General features: G+C 54.1%; 3 protein-coding genes across 3 annotated transcripts; all 3 read right to left on the reverse strand.

Moving 5' to 3' along the window:
* Positions 1–299: 299 nt before the first annotated feature.
* Positions 300–13,454, reverse strand: MRS44_006179 (uncharacterized protein; the record flags this gene model as incomplete). The annotated part of the gene is made up of 4 exons (XM_065621671.1): positions 300–665; positions 795–11,386; positions 11,440–13,101; positions 13,154–13,454. The coding sequence occupies 4 exons, from the start codon at positions 13,452–13,454 to the stop codon at positions 300–302; spliced, it is 12,921 nt and encodes a 4,306-aa protein (XP_065477743.1).
* Positions 13,455–15,063: 1,609 nt separating this feature from the next.
* Positions 15,064–17,214, reverse strand: MRS44_006180 (uncharacterized protein; the record flags this gene model as incomplete). Its single annotated transcript, XM_065621672.1, has 2 exons — positions 15,064–15,467; positions 15,516–17,214. The coding sequence occupies 2 exons, from the start codon at positions 17,212–17,214 to the stop codon at positions 15,064–15,066; spliced, it is 2,103 nt and encodes a 700-aa protein (XP_065477744.1).
* A 2,771-nt stretch (positions 17,215–19,985) lies between these two features.
* MRS44_006181 (uncharacterized protein) lies at positions 19,986–23,117 on the reverse strand (the record flags this gene model as incomplete). The annotated part of the gene is made up of 3 exons (XM_046273369.2): positions 19,986–20,693; positions 20,749–22,825; positions 22,924–23,117. 3 exons carry the CDS (start codon positions 23,115–23,117, stop codon positions 19,986–19,988), a joined length of 2,979 nt encoding a protein of 992 aa, XP_046140238.2.
* Positions 23,118–23,595: the final 478 nt, after the last annotated feature.

The following is a 23,595-nucleotide window of genomic DNA, read 5'->3' on the forward strand; positions in this document are numbered from 1 at the left end:
CGAGTTAGATCAGGGCATAGCGAATCATTCTTTTGTAATTGTAGATAAAACACACTCAAACAAATCAAGAAAAGCAAAGCACCAGTCTATGTGACGCAGGGGGTATCACCAAGTATAGTGTAGTCCTCGACAGTATCCGCCATTCTCGCAACGCGCCGCCGCTTGATGCCACATGTATGTAATGTAATAAAGCAAAGAAAACAGGAAGGGGACCCAAGCCCTTTTCAAGAAGTGAAGTCAATGACACAGCCTCATAATTCCATCCATAGTACAATCAATCTTTCCTAGTCCATGACAACTTAAACCTCCGTCACCAGCTGTTCGCCCTCGTCGAGCAGCTCTGTAACCTTGCGCAGGTTTCCAATCAGGCTGCGACCGAGACCTCCGAGGAGTAGCTTCTCGGCGTTGGCAGGCAGACCGAGATAGGTAGGAGGCTCGCGTTCGGGCAGACGGTGAATCCAAGCCTGGAAGTCCTGGAAACTGGTGCCCGACGGTACAACGAGACCACCCTCGGGTCCATCGACGAGCTTGTGGTCAACCTCGTAGGCGGCGGGAGTGAGGAACGACGTGACGAGCTGAGAAAGGAGCTTGAAATCTCCTTCATCGTCGATCTTGCCACCATACGTCTCGGTCACAAGGTATCGCAGCATCTCCCATGGGATATTCTGGGCGCAAGGTTGGTTCGGTTGCCTGCTACGCCGTCGATCCAAGTATCGACAATGTAGGCGGAGCACTCATACTGTTGTTCATGTTAGCCATCAACTCAAGAGAGGCGAGGTCCAGACTTCACTTACATCGCTGTCGTTAAACTCCCAGAATCCCTTCCAGCCAAGGTTTGGCGCATATCGCAGTCTCTCCTGCACAACGGCGTGCAAGAAAGACAAAAGCAGGTAGAGTCTTGTTCTCTCCACGGGGCTCTTGGTGGCTCGCGTGGACAGGGATGACATCGAGTCCTTCATGTTGGCCCTCACACCAGCAGGCTGCTCGTACATGAGCACGCGGGAGGCTCGGAGCAGGTTGACAGGAATCTTGGGGCTCGACTCCATGGAAAGGAAGAGACGGAAGTCCGAGTGTGGGTTGAGTGACTCCATGCGCTTCTCCAAGCTCTGAAGCCAGGTTGGAGCCAAGTGCACGTTCTTGACCAATACCCATGAGCCGGTCTGGGCGGCGTTGCTGATGGCCTTGTCGGCGCTGGCGAGACCTTCGTTGGAACCCATGGCGATGTTGGTGCACTTGACGCGCATCCTCTCGACTAGGTTGTCCACCTTGTAACTGGCATCGAAGCCGGGGCTCGACACCAGAGAGATTGGCAGTGTGGCAGACACCTGAGTGACGGTCTGCTTCAGGTCTTCGACGATATCAAAGATGTCAGAGCCAAAGACCTGAGCAACGAAGCGTTCGGCGACGGGAACAAATCGGTCCATCCTGAATAGCTTGACGAGCAGGAGGGACAGAAGGGCTTGATCCACGGGTTCAGTCTTCTCATCCCAGATCTGGGGCACAGCGTTCTCGGCCAACTCCTCAGTAAAGAATTTGTCCCAGTCCTCGGTTGAGATGGCATCAATCTTGTCCTTGATAGCACTGAGCTTCTTGGCCTGCGCGAATGCATTCTCTCTGTCATCAGGGTGTGACGAGAGGTCTTTGCCCTCAACACGGTTGTCTAGGATCATGTCGATGACAGACTTGTCCATCTTGTAAGGAGAGGCCTGAGCGAGAAGCATTCCCAGAGTGATGCGGTCCTTTTGGAGCAGACCAAGTGCGGTCCGCTTGAATGTGTTGACAAAGAGGTCCTTGACAATGACATCGCGTCTGGCGTTGTGGTCTGTCACGTTGGCGAGGTTCTTGTTGCCGTGGAGCACCGACTGGAAGATGTCGAGGAAGTACTGGAGTGAGAACTGGTAGAAGTGGTTGAGGTAGTGCAGTTGCTCCAGAACAGCAAAGACAGCACTGCAAGATCGCGCAATGATGCTGTACTGCTGCGTGATTTCCTCCACCTCAGCCATGACACCCTCGGTGTTGCTCATCTTGGCAGAGATCTCTGCAGCCTCGGTCTTGAGAGTCTCGAGCGTCTCGATGACGTTGTCATCATCCAGAATGTTACCACGAGACTCGTTGAGAGCCTGAAGCAGTCGCTTCTCCAGCTGTCGCAAGTGAATCTTGAACTCTCCCTGAAGCTTGATGAGGTTGGAGCGTCGTTCGTCAACATCCGGCCGCTCTGACTTGAGCACATCGTTCAGTGACTGGGTCTGCAGACTGCTCTGTGTGACAGTAAAGTTGACAAAGGTGGTTCGACTGCAGATGTCAGGGGCAAAGGTGGCCGATGGATCGCGAGTGGAAAGGTAGAGCTTGAAGGCTGGCGAAAAGTCGATCTCCTGCTTGCCGAGCTGGATGAGAACACGTCCACCAGTTCGTTGACATTCCTTGTTGAGGACGTGGTTGAGGATAGGATCCAGATGCTCGGCATCCTGGATGAGAATGGGGTTTCCGAATCGAAGAGAACTCTCGAGCTGCTTGGTAAAGGTATCGTCCAAGAAGCTCGTCACCGTCAGGCGGCGATCCTTGCATTCTTTCTGCAGGAACTCGGTAACTCGTCCCGAAGGGTCGATGATGAGTGGGTAACGGTTGAAGCGCTTGAGAATGATAGCATTTTCAGTGCAAAGATCATCGACAGGGAGGGCATTCTCCTGCCAGCCCAGGCGCTCATCAGCTGTAGACAGGTATTCAGTAACAGGGTTCGGCGACTTGTACTGAATACCAGACAGGTGAAGCTGATGGAACCAGTCGTCCATCATTGACTTTCGGAATGTCTGATCGTATAGACCACTGTACGCCAGGAAAGCCGCGGCCACGAGGACATCTCCGACGAGGGTGCTGATTTGGATTTCGAACGACTTGCTTCCAGCCTCCCAGCGAACTCGTTCCGAGGATAGACTATCGAGAAGTCTGACACTGCGGTCCACTTTGAACTGGACTCTCGACATCTCGGCCTTAATGGCTTGGGTCTCACTGATGAGCGCAGCATACTCAGTCTTGTAGGTGTTGATGCTGGCCTCGAGCTCCGCGATGTTGTTCTGCACAGACTTGGCCTGGGCCTTGGTCTCCAGGGCTTGATCCTCGAGCTGCTCGACTTCGATCTTGAGAGGACCAACCCGGTCGAGAATGTCGAAGTAGTTGACCTGGGCAGCAACCCACTGCACGAGAGGACCGCAAGCCTTGGAAGCACGGTTGACCTTCTCAAAGGTGAATTCAGGGTTGGATAAGAAATCGTTGCGCATCTTGTTCCTCAAGCCCTTGGTCATCTGCTTGGCGTTGTCAAACATGAGAATGCTGGCAATGAAGTCGTCCTTTCGCACGATTCCTTGCACCGCCTTCCAGTCGTTGATCCTGTGACCGAGCAAAGTGCACACGGCATCCATGGCAAGTCGAACACCCTGAGGTGGGTTGCCCATGGATCTGACTTCGGTCAGATGTTGACGCTTGATGTTGCTGACACTGGCCTTGGCCTCCTCGACGGCGGGTTCGGCCTTTGCGAGATCCTCCAACACCACCTTCTTCCGCGAGGCAACCTCGGCCTCCTGCTTCTCCAAGTTGGCCTGAATCTCCAGTGAAGTATTCTTCCTCTGCTCTGCCACACGCTGATCAGCAACCATGCGCTGCAGCTTCTCGTTCGCCTCCGCATCCTTCTGCTCCAGTTGCTTCTTCTTTTCCGCTAGGCTCACTCGCAGATCGCGAACCTTGTCCACCGTGTCTCTAAGCTTCTCCAGACCAACGTTCAAGTGACGCTGCTGCTCCTCAAGATCCTCCCGCTTTTCGTTGTAGAGCTTGATGTATTGCGTGACAAAGTCAAGGAAGTGTCGAGGTGTCAAGAAAGTAACCTTGCCCTGCTGCTTGAGAAGCTTCTCGTTGTATCGCTGCAGCGAGTAGTGGATGTGCACCATCGAGTTGACAACTGTCTCGCGATGAGAAGGAGGCAGTTGCAGACCACGGTATGCCACAGGAATGGTATCAGGACACTCAAAGTTACTTCGGTCCAAGTCAATAGACTGGGTGAGCTCATGGCCGACCTGGAAAAGAGCCTGATCAGACCAGTCTCCGAACCAGTTGAGGACGCATCGGTTGAACAAGGCAGGACTGGTTGCAGCCTTTGAGGAGAGTCCATCCTCGGGAGGGTTCATGGTAAACACGACGTGCAGGTTCTTGACGATCTGCTGCGTGAACCACTTGTACAGTTCCTCTGGCGAGTCTAGGTGCAGGTTCTGGCGCTGAGCACCCTCCTTGCAAGCAGTCATAAGGGCTGCGTACTCATCTCCCTCGAAGAGACCGGGAACTTCAGCATTGGCGAGCAGGGTGTTCATTCTCTCCAGGAAACCCGAGTCCAAGACGTTCGACTCGTCCATGATGAAGCAAATCTTCTCGCCCTTGCAACCGCATCGTCGAAGGACATCTCGAAGATCATCATCAAAGTCCTCAGCAGAGTACTTTCCGTGGACCTTGATCTGGAAGACCTTAAGACCGTTCATCCAAGCCACAAAGCGAGACAGTGTAGTCTTGCCACTGCCACTGACACCAATCAAGATGAGGTGACCTTGGGGCTGTCGGAAGACACGGTCGATACGCAGCACGTGCTCCAAGACATCGTTGAAGAGAATCAGGGGCACGTCGACCTCTTCCTCGCAGAAGGTCTTGAGCCTAGCCCTGACAAAGTCTCTCAGCTGCTCACGATCGACAGGGACATAGTTCTTGGACAGCCAGTTGGAGAACAGAATAGGGCCTCCAAGTGCCTTCTCCTCATCAATGTTAGGGAAGAACTCCAATGCGATACGTCGTACACTCTCATCAGTCCACTGTCGCTCCTCTTCAGCCACCAGTCGATCTTGGAAGAGGCGCAGAGCTTCGTGAGCCCAGATCCGGATAAGACCTTCAATGGTCAAGGCCTCCAGCGGCCGTATAGCCTCGTACACACCACGGACCCATCGGGTGAGTTCACGAGGTGAGTAGACATAGTGGGGCTGAATTTTGGGTGTGAATCTTTGCTGGGACTCGAGATAGAAGCGAACCATGGCGTGGGTAAGAGGCTCTGCATATCCTCGAAGGGATGGGATGATCTTGAGAACAGCAGAGTTGAAGGTGCCATAGATCTGGTTCAGAGACAGCTCACCAGGATAGTCGACCATGATGAGAGGAGCATGTCGAAGGAATCTGGCACCCATGGGAGTACGTCCAGCATCAGTAGGAGGGTTGCAAGCACCGACGAACTGGATACGGTCCAGAGTGACCCATGACTTGTCGGATGTTCTCCAGAAACCGTTATGCTCAACAAGCTGGCGAAGGAACGAAATAGCGCGTTGCGTTCCATACTTGTCTGGCGCCGGCAAGTTGATCTCATCGCAGAAGATGACAAGCCATCGTCCGATCTGAGTGGGTGAGAGCATGACACCGTTCAGCGTCTTCTTGTATTCGCAGTACTGCTCGAATGTCTTGATGAGCAGATCAGGAGTTGTCGCGCTCGAGAAGTTAAGGCCAACAACTTCCATGTTGGGCAGCTTGCGAAGTGCACTGAACAGAGTCATTGTTTTACCAGATCCAGGAGGACCACAGAGCAGCAGAGGCTTGTGCTCAGCGAGCCACGAGTAAAGAACGTCCTCGTGACGGACAGTGTCCAGCGTGGGAATAACGACATCGGTCTGAGTGATGGAGTGGGTGTTGACTTCCACAGATGGTACCTGGTTCTGCCAAGGAGCCCACTCAGACTTGGGAAGAGTGACATCGAAATCAATGAGAGAGCTGGTGCCATCCAGAGGAGGCGAGCCAAAGTTGGCCAAAGCACAGATATCATCACCAAATGACTTTCTATCAGCCAGAGGACAGTCGCCAGTGAGTGCCCAAACAAGCGCCAACAGAAGCTTCTTCGAGATGAAGGATTCGATCTGTTCAGACTCGAGAGGAAAGTCGGAGTGCTGGCCATTGTACTCGATAGCGTCTCGGACGGCCTTGTTGAGCAGCGAAAAGAGGGTGGTGAGCACACGAGCGGTTGTGAACTCCATAATGTGATTGTAACCCTCAGCTCGCTGGAGAGCTTGGAGGATGAAGTCCTCGTCGGTCAAGTAGACCTGGAGCAGACTGGCAAACTCGCTTTGCACAGCCAGAGTCTTGGCAGGACTATGTCCTGTAGCAACGCTATCCTCATCCAAGTCCTCAAAGGGAACGCTGCGGAGAGTCGAGAGATAGTTTTGGACCATCATGATAGGCGAGACAGTATCCTCGCTGAACCAGACCATACCGCAACGACTGACGGTGGCAAGAGTAGCGTACTTGAGTGTCTCGACTTCGAACATGATTCGGACATTGGGGGGCAGGTTGAGGCGTTCACCGTTGGGGAGGGTAAGCAGCTTGTTGTCATCGAGGACACTGTTCAAGTTCTCGACCCATTCAGGATCAACATCACCATCAAAGACGATCCAATGTCTCTTCGAGTCTTCGCCACGCAGGTTGTCGACAATCTTGCGGAGAATGCTCGTGAACAGACCGTCGGTCCACTCACGAGTTGTCGAGTCGAGGTTTCCGTACAGTGCCTCCTTCGACATGACTTTTGAATCGATCACATGAGACACGCCTTCAACACCTTCGACCTTCTGAAGAGCATCGAGCAGAAGCCTCCAGGCAGCAGACTTTCCGGATCCAGAGTTACCGACCATCATGACACCGTGGTGGATCTTCTGGATCTGGTAGAGCTGGAGGACCTTGGTCATCCAAAGCTCATTGACGACGAGGTGACGCTCAGCTGCAAGCTCGCGGATAGCGTTCTCGAGGGCCTCGAGGTTGGCCGGCACGTACTGAACGCCAGGGAAGCAGGCTGTTTCAATAGTGGCCATAATGTCAACATCGGACTTGATCAACTTGGGCGCAATAGTCTCCCGAATGCTCTGCACAATAATCTCGGGTTCGACAACCTCTTCGGAACCGAGGCTGCCTTCGCCCAAGCGAGCACGCTTGAGGCCACCAGAACTGACCAAAACACTCTTCAAAGCACGCAGACCAAAGTCGTAGTGAGCCTGTTTAGACAGCTTGCCAGAGCACTGGTCGAAGAAGGGGACAGTCTGCTTGGAGAGTTGCTTGGCCTGGTTGAAACCCTGCGAGTAAAGCATAACCTCGGCAATGAGCTCCTTGTCTGGCTTCGACATGGCAACACTGCGGAAGAGCTTCTTCAAGTTATCGGGGAGGTTGGAACGACCAGCATAGCCAGGGTTCATGGTGATGAAGATACCAGTGTTTTCGTTGACGTGGAGATGGCGGCCGACCAACTCAATCTGAGACTGGTCATCCTCGACACCCTGCTTGAGGCCCAACTGAATGTTCTGGATCTGCTGCGAGACAGCGGACAAGATACGCTCCTCCAGACGGTTGAACTCGTCGAAACAACCCCAAGCACCGACCTGGCAGATACCAAGGAAGATACGACCCATGGCCTGGAAGTCAAAAGTGTCGTCACAGCAGAAGACAAGCGTGAATCGTCCCAGCTGCACACCAAGGGCTTTGACTGATTCAGTCTTACCCGTACCGGCAGGACCATAAGGTGAACCACCGAGTCGTTGGCACAGTGCTTGAGTAAGGGTGAGGAAACATCTATCGGTAAGAGGAGTGCGAACAAGGCGCTCCGGAACACCCAGGTATTCGAAGCCATAGTTGAGCTTGGCGTTGGCCATCTTGATGTACAAGCGGTCAAGATATTCGCCCTGGGGTTCGTAGATGTAGCGCATCTGCAACTGCCAGAGGTAATGGCTTGTGGAGTTAGCGTTCGCATTGATGAGCTTCTCGATAGTATCACGCTGGTGGACACATTCGGTAATCAACTGTTCGCACTTCTTCCTCAAAATGACCTCAAGCTCTCCGAGAACGGTATCAGCAAGAACGCGGAGAACCTCGACTTCACGATCGAAGATAGCCTTGAGCGTCTCGCCACCAGTGGTAAGAGACTTATCAACAGCGGTCGTCCAAGCAACTTGGGTTGCAAGAACGACAATCTGGCTGGGATAGGCGTCCATGAACTCGTTCAGAGCCTCTCGGTCAATCTTCTCTGATTCAAAGATAGGCGTGTATTGATCAACAGCCTCGGCAAGCAGCTCAGCCAGGGTCGACTTCATGCCACCCTCGAGGAGAGCCAGCCAGTCGTTGATCTTGGGTGTCTTGGCCAAAGAGATTTCCTTCTTGAGTCTGACAACCTCACCTTCTTTGGAAGTGAAGCCAGAAATGACAGTTTCATCGTCCATGACGAGACCTGACAAACCAGCAAACATCTTCTTGAAGTGCTTGGCAATGCGCAGCGTGTCGTTGCTGTTACCAATCATCTCCAGGAGATCCTCGTCACCAACAAAGTAGAATCTGGGGAACGAGACTCGCTCCTTCTCCAGGTATTCACCGAGAGCCTTCTGGATCTTGTTGAGCATTTCTGCGAGTCGCTCAAGAGACTTCTGGACGTTGGGGATGTTGAGAACTTCGAGGACGTACGGCGACTTGTTGGCCTTCTTCATGACGGCCAAGAATTCGCTGTTGATGTTCTGGAAACGTCCCGACTCGATGGGGAGAAGGTGCTTGATATCCGCGTTGCCAGTGAAGACACCCTCGAGGTAGACCCATTGGCGTTGAACATCAATCCACACGTCGAAGAGAACATGGACGCGGTTGAGTTTGTCCTCCCATGCAACAGCCTCTTCCTCAAACTCCTTGTAATAGGGAGAGTGCTTCATAGCCTGCAGAGAGTTCAGGTTCTCACTACACTTGGCAAAGAGATCGTCCCAACCACGAATGAGTCGGATCTTGTTCTGGTAGTTGACCATCTCCAAGGCATAGTTCTGCCATGTCTCGCGGACTTGCTTCAAGAACTCTTCCAGAGCCATTTCACCCTGAGCCTGAGCAATGATGTCCTTAACGATGACTTCGGTAGCAACCAGGTTGAGGTCCCAGACATCACCAAGGGTCATCGAGCTGGGTGAGAAGCGCTTCTGCGGCTTGATTTGCTTGTAAATCTTGTGCCAATGACGTTCGCGAATGGCATCAGACTTCAAGTCAGAGAGAATAGAGTTAACCTTGAGGAAGCCGCGAAGAATGCCCTGGACGTGCTCGAAAGCAGCATACTGTCGCATCCTGCTGGGCATTTCCTTGGTGCTCTTGATGAGGTCGTCAACCTTGGATCGAATCTTTCGTGGCTGAACAGCAGTCCAGAGAACATCGCGTGTCTCGTTGAGACTCGCCCAGATGGTGGAAAGGTTAGACCAGACAGACTGGAAGTCGCGGACCTCCTCAAGGGTGGCCTCAAGAGAGGTATCGGGGCTGGCAGGAATATCCAAAGCTTCCTTGGCCTTCGCCACCATCTGAGCATCATCCTGGAGTTTGGAGATGCGAGATTCAAAGGAGCTCAGGGTGGCAGATGCAACATCAGGCTGAATAGTTCCAGAGACAGGCTTCTCCTCGTTCCACTGGGCGGCAATCTCAGCAATTCGTTCGTTAATCAACTTGTCCTCGGCGACGATCTTGGCCTGGAGCGCATCAGTCTGATCCTGGACGATTCTAGACTTCTTCTCAAGAATCTCCTTGAGCGCCTCCCATTGGCTGTCGATCTGCTCAATGTGCAGCCAGTCATTGGGGAACTGATATCGTTGCCTGACAAGCGTCGACTGCCCTTGGCGGAACATGTCAATCTCGGGCGCCCACGTCTTGACATTGCGCTTGCAGCTCTGCACAACGGTGATGAACTGGACAGCCTGAGCAGTTGACGAGGCATCTGAGCTCTGGCTCTCGAGGTGCTTGCGTGCCTTTTCAATCTCTGCATTGATCTCGCGCATTCGGTTTCCAAGGCGGCTGGCAAACTTCATGAGAATCTCATGCTGCCATTGATCATATTTGGCATTGACCTTGGTCTGGACCTGGTCGTAATCAATGGTGAGATGGCCAAACGCGCGGCTGACTTCTTGAGTGTCAAAGGTAGACCGGGTCTTGCGGATTTCCTGCAGAAGCTGCAACCATCGAGGGAGCTGCTCGCCAAGAGCATCGTAAACCTGCTCAGACTGAAGATCCCAGAGTGACTGGAACTGAAGCCACTTGTCGACATAGGCACTGACCTCGTGCAGCTTCTTCTCAACAGAGACATAGACACGCTGCAGCAAGCCAGCGCACTCCGACGGCAAGTCAGTGAAGCGAGGCTCATCATTGGCGGTAGTGGTCAGGCTCATCTGGTATCGAGTCGCCTTGATCTTGCGAAGGTTGCAGACAATTCCGAGCCACTCGTGAAGATGGAGGAACCAACTGGCGCGAGCAAACTCCAGAGGAGGATCGAGGTAGATTACTTGGTTGCGCATGGCCAGCTCAAGCACAAGACGCTTCATGGTCGGGCCATCGGGCTTAGCCTCTTCATTGTTGTTGTTGACCTTTCGTCGCAATTCATCATCAGGAGTGTCGTCTTCAAACGCTTCGATCCATGCGTGAACAGCGCTCTGGAGACGGGTGAGGAGAATCGACTGAACCTTGCTGTTCAGGCCACGCACCCAGAAGTCCAAGTTCACATATTGCTCCAAGTTCAGCTGATCCACGGCAGCCTGGATCGTATCCAAGCGAGTGTGGAAAGCAGCTTCCTCATAAGGGCAGGTGTTGAGCTCCTTCAAAGCTTGCTCAACAGTAGCATGAATGAAGTTCAGAGAGACAGCCTTCTGCTGGAGAACGGACACAGCAGCTGCAAAACCGCGAATGAACATGCCGTGCTTGCTCTCCGTGTTCTTGGCAAGGCCAAAGTCGGTGCCACCAGGAAGAAGTGGTCGTGTTTGTCTATTATCAGAGTAGAAGAGCTCGTGCGAGTTGATGAATGACTCCCATCGCAGCGGCACGCCTTCACTAATCAACTTGTAGACATCGTTTCGGTAACCATAGAGCAGGACCGATTCTTCACCCATGACCGAGATTTGTCGCAGAGTCTGGGATAGTGTTCTCACGCTCTCCATCAGGCTAACAGCGTAGGGGTACACTCGCTTGGCATCCTTGGACACGGTGGTAACAGCGTGCGGCACAGAGTACGATTGCCAGGTAAGGTTGCGTGTCTCCTTGAAGAGAGTAATGACTTGAGGATCAAAGTTGACAGTGAGTTCAAGGATACCACCAGCAGATCTGACACGAGCAATCTCAAAGAGTTGGCCAGAAATAGAGATCTTGCGTCTACCCACGTCGGCAATCCAAGCCTCGTAGATTCGAGCAGTATCCAGCTTCTGCTTGAAGAGCTCGCTCTCCTCTTGGAGCTTGTGACCTTCGGTGTGCATAGTCCAATCAGGGCCAAGAACAGCCTCGACCTTTCGCATGTAGCCGTCAAGCTGAAACTCGATTTGGCGCGCCCAGATGATGGCACCTGAGACAGGGGGAGATCGCGAAGCTGAGCCATAGCGTGAGTCTCCGAGTGACCATACTGCTGCTTGAATCGCTCGTGCAGTCCGTTGATTGCTTGCTTGACGTGGTCCATCAGCTGGTTCTGGTACTCCTGAATAGCACCGCGAATCTTAGGCCTGACAAAGAGGGCGTTGAACTTGGAGAAGACTCGGAACATCTCGTTGGCGGTCTTGGCAGTGGCCAGTCGATCTCGAAGTCTGGCAATGATAGAGTTCTCCACCCGAGTCGTGCGCTCGTTATAAAGATTCTCAGCTCGTACCCAGCGTTCCTTGCCCTGGTCGGTGACATCCAGCAAGTCGACATTATGCAAAGCCTCCCAGGCCTGCTTAACCTCCTCAACGGCGTCCACATCGCCCATCTCCTCCATGACGATACCGTTTGAGCCCGTTGTCTCGGTGACACCGGGGATAGTCGCCTGAGGGCCAAGGACGTTGATGATCGTCCGCTGGAGCTGCTCGTGGTTGTCGCGGAAAGTGCTGACGTACTTGATCCTCGACTCAAGCTCCGAGTGTTTCTTGTTGATCTTGATAGGGATAAACTTCTCGTTTCGACGTCGGGTCACTTCACGGGCCACATTGGTAAACTCCTTGACATTCTCCTCCCAGGTTCGGAATATGTCGTCGCAAGTCTGCATGATGGTCTGGAACTGCTGGTAGTCCAGGTTGACCAGCTCAGTTCCTGGTAGCAGTCGGTGAAGCACTTCGTCGAGATCGGCCGAGATGGCTTCAACCAGTGGCAGAGCCCTGCGGATCGGATAAGGGCAAATCCTCAGCTTTTTGTTCAAATGTCCAAAAATCTGTGCGATAGCCTCCTGCGCCTTGGAAAGCGAGGTAGCAGAAAGCAGCTCATCGAGAGGGAAATCACGCATGAGCTGGTTGTACTTCTGAACCTTGTCCATAGCTTCCTTAAGACCAGTATCAGCCGTGAAACTGACGGTGGCCTGGAAACGCTTGGCATGCTTGAGGATCTCGAGCGTCAGGAGCACACCCTCGCTCCTGAGCTGACCCTCGATACCCTCCAAAGCCGATTCCATGGACAGCCAAAAGTTGACCTCCTGACTCGCAGTGTTGAACTCCTGGTTCGCATTCGAAGACGGGTCCTTGGTCAACTTGGTGATACCCTGGATGGACTTGATCCAGGTGTTGACATTGGCCTGCAGCCGGTTAAGGAATGTACTGTCCTGGAGAAGATTCTGGGGAATCGCATCGAGAGAGGGCCGGGTATGGCGAGATTCGGCATCGTCGAGGACATTCTGAACGATGGAGTGAAAGGTGAGTGAGATCTCGGGAATATCAACATTCTGCTGAAGATGGAGCAGACTCAGCTCCAGATCGTTGAGTCGCTTCTTCGTCACTGGAATTCCCGTCTTCGCATCAACATCCGCCCGTCCTCTCGACCCGTTGGCCAACTGCTGGCTCTTGGTGTTGGCATCAAAGTACGGCACCAAGGCGTGGTGGACCTGAGAATGAAGAACCTCCCAAGGGGAGAGGGCCGTACCCTGCTCTCCAACTCCCGCGTTGAGAGAGGCAGGGCCAGGCAAATTAGTAATAAATATTTGAGATGTAAGGGGTCGTGTCGGGTCTATAGGTTGAGGAGATTTGATAAGGACAAGAGAGGAGACGGTCGTCGGGGACGAAGAGATCTCGGTAGAGAGGGTGTAGTTGTAGGTAACCGGCGCTATCAAACATCAGCAAGACTACACAGCATGGCAAGCTTCACGCCGACGAACCAGCAGGATCAGCTCCGGCCTCTACAGCAGATGGGTTTGCGATATCCTTCTGGATATAGAGCACATTCTGGCTATCGCTCGCAAACCGCGTGCAGCGCGAGACAGTCTCGCCATAGCGGGCCTTGTGCAACAGACTTCCCAACTGCTCGAGTTCGTCGCGGGTGGCGCCGAGGGCGATCTCGCAGACGGCAGCGAGATGCTCAACCACGCGTTCGGGCTCGATGGTCGGGAACGGCGCGGCAGCCGTGACGCCGTTGGCGGAGCTCCCAGTGTTCGGCGCAGCAGCCGAAGTGACCTCCATGATGGCAGGAGGGTGCGGTATGGGAAAGAGAGTAGATGGAGAAGGCTTAGTAACGCCCAGTCATCTCCAAAAGGTCGGCTCGCGGAGGGTTGAGGGACGCAAACGAGGGGAGTCGGTGATGGAGGGACGAGGAGCTCAAGGCGGGCAAGCTTGCGTAGATTATCGAAAACAAACTCAGCGACGGCGTACGATGAGCTCAGAGGCTAAAGGAGCGTGGTGTCGATGATGGCAAAGGCGGAAGTCGCAGAGAGGTATTACGCAGCGGTAGGTAGGGGTTGATGAGATGAAGTTCCAGTGTCCACCAAAGGAGTTCGGTTGTTGACTTTGGACTGGTTTGGATAAGTAGCCAAGGGCGCTGCTGTGTCTCTGAGGTGCCGGATTTACGCGACTAGGTCCAGGGGAACCCCTGCCGCGACTGGACTGGACGGCATGTGTCGTCAGGAGGCGTGCACCCACACAGAAATCGAAATGGAAGCCCGCTGGGCCCAATAATGAACACAGGAGGCACCTGCACTGAAGCACACGCTGTAGCCCGCTGAAGTCAACTACTGTACAGTACGCCCTCTGGTGGAGCACAGCGCCCATCCGCCAAATCTGCGACAAGCTGCCACACGCGTCCTCTGATTGGCCTCACATCTCGCGACAAGGGGGGCTCCCCAGGATGGGTCGGGTCATGCCAGGTTGGCGTTTTGGCGCAGGGGTCGCATTGGTCGTCCCAAGGAAATGAAAGAACTCCAGCAAGGGTTTTGATTAAATGCTACGCTTTTTAAATGTGCGTCTGTCTTCAACGACAATCAGTCACTCATTGCAAGGCAAGGTCGCTCACCATCCGGCTCAGTCAAAGAACTCACTGTAGGAATGCTCTACGTACCAACTCAAGACCATGCTCGTGCATGCACATACCCGCTAACGAGACTCCATTTACACGCAGCCATGATGGTCGGGCTGCGGCTGGTCCCTAACTCAAACCTTGAGTTGAGCCACAACTCACAGTATTGAAACCCCACTATCCTTCTTCACAACCTTGAACCAGGTTACCTCTATCCAATACAAAGCACGCACAGCAGACGACAAAGGGTGCGTCAGCCGAAACGTCTCCTCCCGCTCCAGTGGCGTCCAAGCTGGTCTACTACATACACGCTTCCATTAGTTCAGTATGCACACAGCTTCACACAATAACTACTTCTTGATAGAACTTGAATCATTTAACGAGGACTAATCCTCAACTACATGCTGACATTTCTAATAAAGGTGCCTAACCACAAAACCAATCATGTACACAGTCGTCCTCTCACCATTCCCGACCGACAGAACTCTTTTCCCTCCTAGAACCAGAAGCACAAGAAAACGTCATAATCTTAAGCCATCTGAAAACATGACAATGCCTCCCGACCCTGCTTCAACCCATAAATCCCCCAAAATCTCCCAAAATCCCAGTCTCTCCCGTCAAGTTCGCGAAAGCATGTCCCAAACAAACAAGACCAGTCCCAACGCCCTTGTAAACCATTGTCCAGTCATCCATAACCCGCCTTCGTGCCATGCAGACCACTAGACCGACCAATGCGCCAGATCGAGACTCTACACACTACCCAAGGTAGTTAGGTACCACCTAGGCTTGGTTGCCCCCGCCTCCGTTGCCGCCTGCAAGCCTCTGCCGTTGAAACATGACCCGCTCGTTACAAATGTCGATAAACTCTTCAAACTTGGCGATCGTGACTCGTTGTTCTTCCAGTTTAGTCTTCAGCTCGCCGATTTCTTTGTCCTTTTCCTCCTCCATCTTCTTCATGTCTTCTCGTGCTTTTGCAAGCTCACGCCTCAAGTCTGCGCGTATGCGGTCTTCGGGTGATTGATGAGGTTTGCTGTATATCGCAGGTCTGTTCTCTGCCAGCCCAGTCGCCACTTTCTGAGGGTTGCGGTTGATAGCTGCACGAGCATTATATATGTCCCTCGGGAGCAAGTGACAATCAGGGTTAGCGGTTTGCAGAATCTGCAATGTCTCTGAAACCCCAGCACCTGTTGTCAGTTAGTATGAAATTGACTTTGCTTATATGCAAGACTGACCGTTTTCCTTGAGTTCCTTCACTGCAGCGACCATCTTGCTGTCAAGCTTTCGAGCAGCAGGGTGGTGTGAAGGGCTCTCACTAGGACCGTGGTTGTGTGAGAGATGGGTAGGGTCCGGGCGATATCGAATTGTCCACTGGGTTCGCTGCTCAATGGCAAAGAACCCAAAGGGGCAATCGCATTTCCGGGACGACGTTTTGCGCTTTCGGCACTCGGGGCTAACACGGCTCGGCGGCTTGCCTGCGCGATCACAGACAAACAAAACTTTCTTCAATCCCGGTACGGTCTTCTTCGAGCGGCCGATAACAATGGCATAGCCGACAGACGTACAGTACCGAAGCACGGCTTTCTGCACAGCTTCAAGGGTAGGGTAGCTTCCACCTTCCGGTGGGGGCGACATCATCTCGCCCAGCGGCTGTTGGGGGATGTAGTTGGGGTCAGCAAGCAACTTCATATCCAAGCCCCCCGACTCTTCACCGTTGTTGTGACTATCAATATCCATTGCTTCATCTCCGTTAGTCTCCTGCTTCTGTGGCGGTGCCTGCTGCTGCTGCGTCTGAGGCGCGGCAGCCGGTGCAGGAGGCTGTTGAACTGGCTCTGCAGGAAGCGACTGTTGCTTCTGTTGCTGCTGAACCTGCTGTTGCTGAACCTGTTGCTGATCTCGCTGGTCCCGCTGCTGATCCCTCTGAGACTTCTGGGGCTTCGGCTGACGTTGTGCCTGCTGGGATTGTGTCCGTTGTGGCTCTTGCTGCTGCTGATGAGGAAGCTGCTGTTGCTCCGGAGGCTGAGGAGTATGGATTTGTTGCTGCTGGGAGTGGAGCTGAGCTTGTTGCTGATGTTGCTGATGGTGTTGCTGCTGCTGCTGTTGGTGTTGTTGTTGCTGCTGTTGCTGCTGAAGCTGTTGATGTTGCTGCTGCTGTTGCAGATGTTGCTGTTGTTGCTGCTGCTGTTGATGTTGTTGCTGCTGTTGTTGCTGCTGCTGCTGCTGCTGCTGTTGCTGCTGCTGCAGTTGTTGCTGTTGTAATTGTTGTTGATGCTGGTGCTGCTGATGTTGTTGCTGCTGAAGCTGATGCTGCAGTTGTTGATGCTGCTGCGTCTGAGCTTGCTGCTGGCTTGGCTGCTGCGGCAGAGGGGGCGAAGGAGCTTGGGGCTTAACCTGAACCTGCCCGAGTTTTGGCGTAGGCTGAGTCTGTTGGGATAGAGGCCGCTGCTGTGGAGAGCCCTGGACATGGTGTGGGTGGTGGGTTTGCCGAGGCTGGTTGAGCGGGTGCGAAGGGTGACTCAAGTGTTGGTGGTGCAGCTGCTGCTGCTGTTGTTGATGATGGTGGAGCTGGTTGGGAACAACTTGCCCGAGAGTAGGGAACATCATCTGCCCACGCGGCGGCGGAACAGTTCGCGTGTTTGACACGTCGAGTGGACTCGGCACAGCATTGGACATGTGCGAGGAGGAACGCGAGGAGCCATTGGGAAGAGTACCAGTCACAGGATTCGGGTTGGTGAAGAGATGTTGGGGATAGCCAGGTGGCTGCTGCTGCGACGTATAGGCCTGAGGCTGATATGGAGACGCGGAATGAGGCGCTGGTGATTGCTTATTCTGCTGGCTCGGATGAGGAGAGGGATATGGATTGCGGCGAAGGTTGTTGGCCTGGGGAAAGTTTAGGCCAGCATGGGGATTTGATCCCGGACGCAGACTCGACATGTCGTCTCGTCAGGCCCCGGCAGAGGAGCCGGATTACAAACGCGAGAATTGGGACGCGCGGGGAGGCAGAATCTGGGGTCGGCAAGGTGGGAGGGGACGGCGGAGGTGTTGCTATCGTCGTTCGGCCGCGGCGAAGCGAGCGGGAGGAGGGTGCGTGAAGAAGAAGTGACGTGACGTGACGTGACCCCGAGAGTCGATGAAGGGAGCGGGTTCGGAGTTGCGTGACTGTCGCGAGTCGTCCCCCGGTGATGATGAAGTCGGTCGGTCGTCGGTCGGTCGAGGCCAGGCGGTGTCGTGGCCCGTTGCCGAAGCCGAAACGCGGCAGGCGTAGCCGGAGACGGTGACCGGTGACGGTGAGCAACCCAAGGGACGAGACCGTGACCTTGACCTTAGATCTGGCCGGGCACGTAGGTGCGATACGGAGCGGAGCGCGGTGGTGTGCGGTGCGGTGCGGTGCAGTGTAGTTCGGATTGCGGAGCGTGTGGCCTTGCGTGGGAAGCAAGCAAACCCTGGGGCCCAAGGATCTTTGGGGGTGTCGATAATGGAGCAGCTGGGTTTGGGATGGGGGAGGAGGCGTGGAGTTGTGGTTCAGCAGAGGCGTGAATAAAATTATGGAGAGGGACGAGCAGCCCGCCCGCAGCCCGGAAAAAAATTTTGGCCTGCCTGCGTGCCTGCCTGCCTAGGTGCTCCTGCCTTGCCTGCCTGGCGTGACGAGGTTACGCGCCGGGGGGGTAGGGCAAGCGGGAAGGGGACCAAAGAGAAGGAAGTGGGTGAGCAATTGGCAGGGGGGAGGGGCGAAGGGGAAACAGAGAACCCGGGGCAGAGGGGAAGAGAGCTGGAGTGAGGGTGAGAGGGGAGGAGGGGGGCGCGTGAGAGCCAGAGGACAATGTGGAAGGGGGGAGGTGAGGCAGAAGGGAAGAAGCCGGTACGAGAGAGGGGAGGGAAAAAGCCAGCCAAGGGTGCGCAGAAGACACGCCTTTGACTTGGGTGCGTGCCCGAGAGAGATGGAGAGAGCAAGGACACAGAGGGGAAGGGAGGGAGTGGCAAGTGTGCAGGTGCAAGGTGTGTGTCCGTTGTCAATGTTTGATTGTGGGGGGCAGGGAGTTTTGCTTGATTTCCTCTGGGCGGCGTGGCGTTAGGCGTCGGCGGGCGATCTGAGAGAGTGCGAAAGAGGTGAGGTCGAGACGTCGGGAGGAGGAAGAAAAAAATCGAGCCCCTGCCACTGGTTGGTTGGTTTGGTTGGTGGTTGGGGTGTCTATTTTTTTTAGCAGGTCCTTTCGGCAGTCGAGAAGTCTCATCAGAGGGCAAATGAGGCGGGATGAAAGAAGATTGATTTGCTAGTGGCAATCATTCGTTTCGCTCGCCAATATCAACCGAAGAGAAGAAGAAGCAGGCAACGATCAAAGGGGACCCCGGACTAGCTGAAAGTAAAAAACACAAAAAACGCGACACCTAATTCTCGTCGGTCGTGTTTGTTGCCTTCCTGTTGTCGCCCTAGGTGGCTTTTTTCCCACCACGTACTCCCCTTTGATGGGACACGTGACGCCATCCCTTTCCCGCCTACGCGCGCCTTGGGCGCTGCCCGCCTTACCTTACGTGACCGACCGTCTCACTCAGCCAACCAGCATCTATTATTAACAGGAAAACTTTCCCGAGCATTCCGCTGCAGAAGGCAGAGAAAGGTCTCACACGAGAGACACGCACGCACGCACGCACAAACACACTCCCTGCCAAGTACAAGACGCGTCGTCATTGGCGTGCTCTCCATCATTTCAAGCCATAGCGTCTCCCGATCTGAAAAAGAGCCTCACCCGATTTGTAATGCAACGAAATGCTAATGTACTTGCCGTGCTGTCGAAATCGCCTCATATTCCGAAACCGAGCGGCACATCAAACTCGATACCATCAAACAGTGTCTCGTCTCACAGCCCCCCCGGGCATCCGTCATGCTCACAGGCCCACCCTACCTAGAGCTTAGCACGAGATGCATTCATGGCACCGCTGCTTCCGAGATACGAACATGGCCAGGGGTTTGTGCTTCGATTGGATCTGGGATTTCGCTTGACGTCGATATAGGGTATATTAATAGCTTTGTGACAATCCAAGTTCGGTTTCAAAGCAGCATGGCTCGTGTGAGATAGAAGCAGACCGAATGTTTCAATTTCCCCATTGACACCTTGATACAATGCGTTGAAGGTGGTTCAGCATTTCATCTTTAGACGCATCATCCCTGATTCAGCAATCCTTTTCATGGACGTCATCCTGTCTCATTTTCCGGATTAAAGACTGGAACACGCTCTTCCCTCGGCGATCGTTGATAACCACCAAGTCGTACGCAGCACAGCCATGCATCCTTGATAAAAGTAGATCCGAGCTTTCGTTGCTTGCATTGAGTTAAGCCCACTACCACTGTTGTCATCGAAGGCTGCACCGAGGCCCTTCTCCTCATGCAACCCGCACATTGTTCACACGTGGCATGTATATAAACCTTCATCTGATCGAGGTAACTGTATTTCCTCCTTGGTAAATCTCATAGTTGAAACTATATGGTCCTCAATGTAGTTCATCCTATGGGCTGTTTCCGTGTCTTGTGCAGCTCATCATGCACTATCCCAATTGTGGTATCTTTTCAAAACAGGCTATGCTACGCCCGTGACAATTCCAAAACGCCGTGTCCGCTGTATATGTATAACGTATAATAAGGAGAGGAAGAAGGATAGTAATGGCCTCCTCGAAAGCGAGGTAGACCTCAGTGCGTCAAAGTCATCATGTCATTCCACCTTGCGTCGCTTCTTCGGCCGTCGCGCACCCTCTTGCCCGTCAACGAAATGGCCCTTTTCGATCTGGTGCTGTCGCAGGTTGTCTGGTCGGTTCTTGTACTGACTGGTGCAGCCTGGGAATGGGCAGCGGTAGATCTTTGGAGGCGACGTCGCATGCTGCAGCTTCCTGTGCTTGGCCATGCTTCCGCTGAACCAGCGAGGATCACCCTCTGGCCTATACCCGCAGATATCACAGCAGCTGTTCGACTTGACCTTGGTCGAAGAAGATCCCGCCGCGGCCGGCGACGGTGGTGAGTTTGCTGCCGTCGAAGGTCCACGTACCGACGTCGTATCCGCCGGGGTGGGGAGTGGTTGTGGGTTCAGTGTGTAAGGGTCGATAGTGTCTGGCATGGCCGGGAAATCAATGGGAGCGTCTGGATTAAATGCACCATTCTGGTTAAAGCCGAATGGGTCTGGGGTAATAGCTTCAAAGAATTCGTCGATATCGAGTGCCGAAATTGCAGGTGTTGCGTTTGGTACCGGTTGAGCCGGAGTTGGTTGAGCCAGTGTATTAATAATCGTTTCAATAAACTTGACGCCGTGACGATAATAGGTTGACCGAGTATGTGTTTGGGGAATGTTTTGGTGATACAACGAGTCCATCTGTTGTCTAACGTGTTCGATATAGTGATCAAAGTAGATATCCGAGGGCAAACACATCTATTGCGATCAAGTTAGCAACTAAGTTTACCCCCTTGGCATGAGACTAGCTTACCTTTCCAGCATGCATCAGTTCGAGTTCCAGGCGCCGCAATGTCGATACAAAGTTTGAGTTGACACGTTGGACTAGGTTGTCCAGACTGGCAGCGAAGGCGGGGATATCGGTGTACGGTTGGAAGCTATGCTTGAGCATAAAGTTTGTAGCAATAGCATATGGTGAACCGACGTGCATAGCCATAGAGGGATCGTGAACGTGTTGCATGTAAAGCTCAGACGCCTGAGTCTCAGGCTCATCCATAACCTGGATAGTAGCATATTCCAGCTGATCCAAGAAGTACCGAGAGACAAACGCTAGAGAGTCGTTGGGGACAGGTGCCGATTCACGTTCCTTGCCCTTCAAGCTCGATGACCGTGACACAGAGGGAGAAGAGGCCTTGGCCCTTACGAGCTTAACGACTTCCGCTTCAGTCATGTCGGCGGGCTTCCACAAAGCATCGACGATTTGGATGTAGTGTTGGCGAACTTGACGATCTGAGAACCAGGCACTGTACGACATTGCTTGACCAAAGAGATCCGTTGACCGATTGGGAGCATCTTGCTCATGAACGACAAGGGAGAAGCAGTAGACCAGGTGGACGAAACAGAGAAGCTTTACGGGAGTGGTTGGCTGACGGCCTTCGAGTATATCGGCGAGAGTCTCGAGACCGTTGGTGGCTATCGAGTGCGCCGACATGGATCGAAGTTGGCTGACGAGAGGGTTCTTGGTCACTTGTTGTAGCTTGGTCATGGACTCGGCGACGTGCATCTCAAGAGCACCCCACGCTGTGCCGACAAGTGACCGAGGGTTGTGGTAGTATCCAACCGTCGGCACCGCCTGCGCGGGAGGTAGTGAGGGTGGCATTGTGGCATTGTTGTCAGTGAGGGCGAGGTTGGATCCAAGTGAGAAGTCTGAGGTAGGAAGGGGAGAGTCGTTCAAGGTAAAGATGGGTTGGTCAAGTGCAAGAGGGGGTTGAAGAGAGTCATCGTTAGACAAGGCACCAAGCATAGGCATATCTGCGGGGAGCTCCGGGACGTAGGAGTCATAGGACTCTAATGGCTCATTGTTGTAGGTGCCCCAGTCCTTGGCCGTGGATGCCTTGCGGGATATGGCGAACGAGTTCGTCCTGAGGAGGCCTCCTGGGCTTGCTAGGTCGTCCGCCGGCGAAGTCAAAGTGGACTCGAAGCCCGTCGTCCTCGCCCAAGGCCCCGACCAGGCAGAGACGGGCGAGATGTTGTAGCTCGCTGTGCTCAAGGTGCTGTTTGTGCTCGCCGTCGAGTTGGTGCTGGCGGTCGAGCGGACCGAGGTGCTAGGGGCAACTGCACCCTTGCTTCGGGTCTTTTGTTGTCTGCGGTACTCATCCAGGTCCGTTGTACGGATATGGAGCTGGAGGACGGGCCGCTCCGGTCCTACATTGGCACCAGGGTCGATGAGGTTCACTGGAGCCACTGTATCTGGGAGAGTGTTCCAGTCAAGGAGGGGCTCACACAGAGTCGCGCCTGATTCAAGCTCTGCGGGGTGAGTAGGCAGAGGTTGGATAGGCAGCGGCGGGATGCTGGGGGTAGGCATGGGGGCCGCAACGGGAGCGGCGTCTGCCTCACCCTCATCCTCCACAATAGTAGGCAGCGCTATCTCGCATGAGTCGATCTCGTGAATCTCGTTCGAGTACAGTTCAACCTCTGGCGGGGCCACAGCTGAGTCGTAGCTTGGGGGCGCTTCCGTATCGTCGAGGTCCAGGTCGAGGTCGCCCAGGGTCGAGTTCTTGGATTTGTGGCCGAGGGAGCTGAAGAAGTTCTTGGCCATGGACATGATCTTTCTCCTCCTCGACGGGTGGCCCAGGCACCGCTTGCACTTGGAATCGGTGAAGCGCTCGGGCTTCTCGCACTCATAGCACCAATACTCACCGGCGGCGAGCCAGTCGCAGGTGTATAGATGCTGAAGCATCAATTCGTGGTTGGGGAATCGCTTGCGGCAGCGCAGCATTGGACACTCCCGCTTCTCCTGGGCAGACATCTTGTCGCATTCATTGCGCTTGACGGCGGTCCAGACGATGAATCGATGAAGGGCGCACTCATCGCGTGCCGTATCACGGGTCCTAACACGCAATGAGCCTCATCCCATGCAGCATGAGAGAACAGACAAGACAAGTAGGAAACGAGACGAGGCAGATGTGAGGAAATGTTCATCTCTTACACGCAGGCGGTCGACGATGCTTCACTGTCATCCGACATTACCGAAACCGAGGCGGAGACGGACGACGAGGTCGACTCTGTGCTCGAACGTCGAAGACTTAGACGGTGACTGGGGCTCCGAGTGAGTCGGCGTAGGGCTGAAGGGCCCGAACCGGGGCCTATCCCATCCAGGGACAGACGCTTCTTGGTCTCCATTGATGGAGAAGCGTAACCGGGACTTTGGTTATAAGAGTATGGGATTAGATGGGAGGTGGATGGGGATAGGACAATGGCTCGTGGGGACTGGACGGGACTCAAACAAGCCAGGGGGCGACGAGGACTGAAGCGAGAGGGGCAGCCAGAAAAAAAAGGAGGGTATCGAGGAAATGAGAAGCTAGAGGCCTTCCTTATCCGCCACCCATGGTCATGATGTTTTTGTTTTATTCTCCTGGAGCGTCGAAGCTGAAGCCGGGAGGCAGCTGGCGATCGAGGTCCTAGGGCGAATGAGAGGAGGGTGTAGGACTCGAGAAGGGCCTAGGACTTGAGGCTTGTTGTGGTGGACCCGCGCGCCAGCTGGGGGGATATGCTGGGGGGTGGGTGATGCTTCAGATGGAAGCTTGCTTGCAGTGCGTGCAGCGAAGGGTCGAGCGATTCAAGAGCTTTGGTGCAGCGATAGCTCCGATCAAATGGACAA

This window comes from Fusarium solani (genome assembly GCF_023522795.1).
Source record: "Fusarium solani strain SB1 chromosome Unknown bctg00000003_1, whole genome shotgun sequence".
Taxonomy (NCBI): domain Eukaryota; kingdom Fungi; phylum Ascomycota; class Sordariomycetes; order Hypocreales; family Nectriaceae; genus Fusarium; species Fusarium solani.